This window comes from Eurypyga helias, unplaced genomic scaffold (genome assembly GCF_000690775.1).
Source record: "Eurypyga helias isolate BGI_N326 unplaced genomic scaffold, ASM69077v1 scaffold10119, whole genome shotgun sequence".
In the NCBI taxonomy this organism is placed as follows: Eukaryota; Metazoa; Chordata; class Aves; order Eurypygiformes; family Eurypygidae; genus Eurypyga; species Eurypyga helias.
Window position 1 is genome coordinate 17,081 of NW_010272735.1, and position 6,450 is coordinate 23,530.

At 43.1% G+C, this 6,450-nt stretch overlaps 1 protein-coding gene across 1 annotated transcript in view; it reads left to right on the forward strand.

Annotated features, from left to right (window-relative positions):
• Positions 1 to 4,831, forward strand: part of RAB40B (RAB40B, member RAS oncogene family) — a 5,683-nt gene extending 852 nt beyond the window's left edge. The window contains exons 2-5 of the mRNA XM_010159228.1: positions 1,142 to 1,202; positions 2,514 to 2,591; positions 3,072 to 3,294; positions 3,703 to 4,831. Coding sequence (XP_010157530.1) covers positions 1,142 to 1,202; positions 2,514 to 2,591; positions 3,072 to 3,294; positions 3,703 to 3,974 — 634 coding nt within the window. The 3' untranslated portion in view covers positions 3,975 to 4,831. The remainder of the gene's footprint in view (positions 1 to 1,141; positions 1,203 to 2,513; positions 2,592 to 3,071; positions 3,295 to 3,702) is intronic.
• The last annotated feature ends 1,619 nt before the right edge of the window (positions 4,832 to 6,450 follow it).

Below are 6,450 nucleotides of genomic sequence, written 5' to 3' on the forward strand. Positions count from 1 at the left end.
AATCTGGATAAGTCAGAGGGACAGGTTCTGGGAGCATGCAGTGTTCAGAGTAGAGACTTGGAGGTGAAAATGAACTGTTGTGATGATTATTATCCTTTTCCTCCTAGAAAGAGAAAATCCTGTGCCACGTCCATCTTCAAAATGAATTTTGGTGTTTATTTTTGTTTGAAACTTCACTTATTGGAGTTAGGGGCCTCTGTGGCAAAGCTAAGTTATTTCTAATTTATCCTTCATTGGTTATATGATTTTTTTTTTTTTCACAGTAATAGTTCCAATGTTAAATGATGGATGATAGTACTCTGCCATATGGTATCTTGATTGCTTGATATTTTGTTCTCCTACTTTCTTTTTCTTCTGTCTTCCACTTCATATAGCGTAGCAAAAATACCACCTAAAGCTTATCTAAGAAGCAGCCAGGAAGGAGGTGTGTTAATTCTTTGTGAAGGGCAAGGATATTCTCCGGACTCCTTAAAATAACAGATTGGAGATGTTTCTACAGTTGACTATATATGGAAATAGGTGCCTTGCATTTGAAGATCTGTAATCTACCTCAAAAAGTCTTTATGCAATTTTGTTTCTTATCACGAAATTCTATGATTCTTCACTATAAATTTGATCTTTGTTTCCAAACACACTTTTGGTGCATGCCTTTCTAAAAATCTGTGCTATGACTCTGTCGCGATGCCTTCATCACACTAGGCTCCTGATGATGAACTAGTGCTGCGCTAATCAAGAATTTACAATTTTCCCATTAGTTTCCTTGGTGACAGCTATTGTTTCCTCCCAGTTTTCTTTTGCTGTGAACACCGAATCTTTCTTCAAGCTGAACTAAATGCAAAGCCTAGTGGCACACTTACACTTGAGTAATAGCCTTTGTTTTACAAGGGCAATCACAAGTGTAAAATTTGAAGTTCTTGTCCTTTTATCCTGAGAGATCTGAGAAACGCAGAGGGAAGGGCAGAGTGCCAGTGGAGAAAAGCTGCTGAGAGCAAGAAGAGCTTCTATGCCTTAGTGACTGGTGCTGCATGACTGACGGAGGAAGAGCTGGTATTGATCAGGACAGATGAGTTAATCTAGCTGAACTCTTCACATAGGAGGCCACCTACTTCACTTAAGAATATATATAATTTATTTTGTTCAGGGATACATCAGGGCAAGGAAGATTCTGCACTATATTTCGGTCTTACTCCAGAGGTGCTCAGGTAAGCAAAGTACAGCTTTCTCCGTGATGAGTGGTGGTGGTTGGATGAATGAAAGCAGAGCTGGCAAACCATCATGATGGCTTCTGCAGCTCGCTTGTGGGTAGCCTGCAGATTGAGACATAGTCTGAAGATAACATGGGGCGGGATTTTCTTCCGGGGAGGGAGAATCCATGAGATGGATGTTGAGGCAGGGTACAATACAGCGAGATACATTCTTATGCCTAGCTGTTGGTTACCTCTAAGATACTCGTGTTATCTTGTTGGATCATGTGAAAGCCATGCTAATGCTACTTTTTAAAACTGTGTGCCAAGTAGGAGAAATTGGTAATATAACCTGTTGAGTAATGTGAGAAAAAACAAACTTGGTCTAGAATGTGATGAAATGTAATGACTTGTAAGGAAATTACCTAAAGAAAAAGGGCACACTGAAGTCACTGTAGCGTCCAACTTCAGAGTATTGCTCTAAGTCATGAATGACACATAGAATCATAGAATGGTTTGGGTTGGAAGGGACCTTTAAAGATCATCCAGTTCCAACCCCCCTGCAATGGGCCGGGACACCTTCCACTAGACCAGGTTGCACCAAGCCTTATCCAGCCTGGCCTTGAACACATCCAGGGATGGGGCATCCACAACATTTCTGGGCAACCTGTCCCAGTGCCTCCCCACCCTCTCCATGAAGAACTTCTTCCTGATATCTAATCTAAACCTCCCCACTTTCAATTTAAACCCGTTACCCCTTGTCCTGTCACTCCCTGCCCTTGTAAAAAGTCCCCCCCAGCTTCCTTGTAGCCCCTTCAGGTACTGGAAGGCTGCAATGAGATGTTCCCGGAGCCTCCTCTTCTCCAGGCTGAACAAGCCCAGCTTTCTCAGCCTGTCCCCATAGCAGAGGGGCTCCAGCCCTCGGAGCATCATTGTGGCCTCCTCTGGACTCGCTCCAACCGTATTGTTCTGGGGCATTGCATCTGTTTATGTTCCAGAATGCACAGAGTATTGAATCTTTAAGCCACCTAATGTGGCCAAAGAATATTTATTTGCTATGACTTGAGATGTGTGTGTTCAACCAAACTTTTCCACTATAAAAAGACATATTTACCAATACATTAAACCCCAAAACTAGGTCAGGGTTTCTGCCTTTAGCTGATCCATGATCTACACAGAGAGGTGGTGCTGGGTTTCACAGGATGCTGAGGTTCTGCTTCCTTGAGAAGGTGCTCAGCAAATTTCAATATTATTTTAAAATTGGAGAATTTACAGACAGTATCCTCTGTGTTATACCTCTGTTAAAAATTTTAATTCTGTTTAATACAGGGAGTGATACTAGTGTATGATATTACAAATCGTTGGTCATTTGATGGAATCGATCGATGGATAAAAGAAATAGATGAGGTAAGGTACAATCCCAGAGTGTCACTAGTCACAACAGATGACTGACTGCACATGGTATTTTCTACTGTTTTTACTGGCATTTGCAGGCAGAGCTTACTACAGAGTTATCCGAGATGCCAAGTTTACAATTTTCGTTCTGTGTTTATAATGCTAGAAAGTTGGAAACATACCAGCTGAAGTGTCTGATTCCCTGAAGGTGTTGATGGAAAGCATATGGAGGGCAAAGATTTCAATTTGTAGTCCCACTCTTGCTGTAGATTTTCCACATCGTCTGTGCAAGCCTGTCTTCTCTGAGGAAGGGATGTTTTTAGATGAGACAATCGTAGCATAATTCCAGCTGGAGGAGACCTCTAGAGATCATCTGGTCCGACCTGCCGCTTAGTCTTCACATCTTGGAAAAGCTTTTGTTTGTTGTATTTGTGGGAAGGGGAAAATGGAAGCCGAACTATTAATAGTTTTTTATTGTGTCTCTTTGCTCAGCATGCTCCTGGTGTACCAAAAATCCTGGTTGGAAATCGCCTTCACTTAGCCTTCAAGCGCCAGGTGTCTACCGAACAAGCACAAGCCTTCGCTGAGAGGCTGGGCATGACGTTTTTTGAAGTCAGCCCGCTTTGTAATTTCAATATTACAGAGTCCTTCACTGAGCTAGCAAGGATAGTATTGCTGAGACATGGAATGGACAGGCTCTGGAGGCCGAACAAGGGTAAGCGATGTACACTGGAAATGTGTAAATTTAGGCTTTGCTAAGGTTTATGGTTCATTAATATAAAATCATTTTCAGAAACTTTAACCTTGATGCTAAACCACCCAAAACGATGAACCAAGAGTCCTGTACAATTTTCTTTCTAAACAGAAAAAAAAATAGATCTGCAGGCATAACCTCCTCCTGCTTTTGTAGGGAATAACTTCTTTCCTAGATCTTACATGTTCATTCATCGTAAGTATTAAGTCATACATAGGAAACTGCAGCAGCAGATTTTTTGGATAAAGTCTATGTGGGAAAGGGTGTGGGTGGAGAAACGAGAATTCATCCTGGAAGTACAGAGTGCATGCAGAGTTGTGGCTGACAAAAGCATGCTATCGTAATGCAAGTTTTATGTCTGTTTTTAAGTACTGAGTCTGCAAGACCTTTGTTGCCGTGCCATAGTTTCCTGTACCCCTGTGCATCTTGTTGACAAGCTCCCTCTCCCTGTTGCCTTAAGAAGCCACCTCAAATCTTTCTCAATGGCAAATGGCCTTAATGCCAGGATGATGCATGGACGCTCATACTCCCTCACATCCAGCAACATCAATAAAGGAAACAGCTTGAAGAAAGCTAAAATCATCCGCCCACCACAGAGCCCACCAAAAAACTGCACAAGAAACAGCTGTAAAATTTCTTAAACTCTCTGTGGGTAAAGGAACCTGGATGGAATCGCCTCCTGTGAAGCGCTGGACACAAGGACTCCTTGTTCAATGGCTGAGCACACTCTGTGTGTGTGTTGCACTACATGGACAAAACCAAGTCTTACCTTCGAGCTTGCTCACTGTGGAAATGCTGCTTTGGAATGAATGCCGTGCAGTGCAGCTGAAAGGGTGTGACCTTTTGCTGTTGGATTTTCATGCTGCATTTTCGTTTCTGATGTGCGTGATGCCACTGTTTTTCCTAGTAGATGTGTTTTCATATAGGGGATAATTATCTTCTATTCAGTTCTTAATTCCATGAAATCTGGAAAGTGACTTACGGTGTAACTGTATAAAATCCTGTCTTTTTGCAAACTGTACAAAGCATAAAAATGAGTCATCAGTTTGCATAGTCAGGCAGAGGTTTTTAAAGGCAATGTATCGTATACATTGTTAAATTCTACAGCTAGTGTGACAAATTCTAGTGATACTGCAGTTGTGCATCTGGATTTTTTGTAAAGCTTCCATAATAACTTTGAAGCACTAACTTAACTAAGCTAAAATTATATATATAATTATTATGCACATACACAACAAGGTTTTGTCCCATTCGTGTATGTAATAGGTTTGATAAAGGGTTTGATATGTTATTTAATACTTTGGGGAACTAATTTGTGGTTTAAATACTTATTTTTCTGTTAAAAAAAAAACCAACCAAACTACATTTTATACCACTCTACAAGAAAGTTCTAGGTGGAAAAAGCCAAAGACACTGTGGTAAAAGGAACATGACTTGAATAGCTGCTTTATAAGGAAAGAACACTATTTAAATAAATGTTTCTGGAAAAACAAGCTTAGGATGCTTTCTTTAACTGGGGAGGGTTGTCTTTGTTCTAATGAAAGATAATGTGAAGAACAGCATACCTGAACTAGACACCAGGAATGTGAAGTCATCCTAAAAGCATCATGTAATGCTTTTGATACTTCTGTCTTCAGGACGGGGAGCTGCACTATGGAAGAATAATACACATCAAGTCCTCTTTCTGTTTGTGGAGTAATTGTGTGACGTGTTTTCCTGAGCAATAAGAATACTTTGAGCTGATGGTGTAACTTGATCCCAGTTTCTTCTAGGTGTCCTTGCTCTTGTGAGATACCATACAGATCTATGATATTCCTTCTGAATCAGCATCAACGTCCACAGCGTCTGTAGGCAAGTAGGGAAAATTCAAGCCGGTAAAATGCCAGCCAGGACCCAAACCCATCAGTGCATCATTACTTCCAGAAAAGCACCATCAGGAACAGGACTTCTCATGAACAGCCGAAGGAGGTGCGACGGGCGGCAGCCCTCGGTGGTGGGTCGCTCCCTCGGTGCTGGGCGGGCTCTACCTGCTGCCCTGCCTTGGAGAGAGCAGCAGGGAAATGCTGTGGAGATGCACTTTCTATGGTCTAACAGCTTCATCTTGATACCACAGCTTCAGAAAATGTACATAGCAGCCTACAGCTACCAGAGGGTAAACCTGAACCCGAGGCATCCGTATTTTGGGAGCGGTCTGCTTGTGTCGGAGTAGCGGCTGTGTGCAGGGGTTGTCCTCTTCCATGCTTGTGGCTGCACTGTTTTATGTTTCTTCTGAACTGTAATCTCGGCCTCTTTAATCACCAGGTCGTTAGTTTCCTTTCCGTATGCGCTATGCGGTAAGCACGCCTGGTGGAGAGAGCATTAATATGGATGTGTGTGTCCTCAAGGTCGGATACGCCTTTCCTCCTGCCAGCGGGTGTGAAGCCGAGGTGAGGAGGAGAGGCCAGAGCAGCGCCTCTCCCTCCTGGTGCTGCCTGCAGCAATCCCTGTGGAGTAAGTAAAGCCTGAGGCTGCCGTTGGAGAGAGGAAGACTTAAAAATACGTGAGGGGTGGCTTGTTGGTTCATGCACTGGGTCTCTCGGCTGCCCAAGGAGACAAAACCTTGTAAAGATGCAGTGTGACAATTTCTTTTATCAGTGAGTGCAGAAGGAAGGGTGTACTGCCACTGTCAACCAAACAGCCATGGTGACTTCCCAGCGGAGGTCTGCGCTACGGACCGGCAGGTCACAAATCTGGAATTCAACAGCAGGCCGTGGGTGAGGGGGGCACAGAGCAAGGGCAGAAAAGGAAATGAATGCACAAGGATAGGGAATAGCTGGCATGTGTGTGAGCACACACAGCGTGGGCTTTCGGCTACTCGCACTGTCGTGAAATGATCCAGGCTGGAAGGGGATGCAGCAGGACATCCTCCCCATCATCTTGCTGGAAGGGAATTCACTGTTGAACTCAGATCTGGTTGCTCAGAGCCTTGGGTCATGAAAGCTTCAATTTTTCAAGGTTTGGGGGGTTTTTGGTGGTGTTTGGGGGTTTTGTTAGTGGGGTTTTTTTGCTAGGTTAGGGGATCCCCAATTTTAGTGTCTTATATTTCTTCTGTTCTTACTAGTTCATAGAATCATAGAA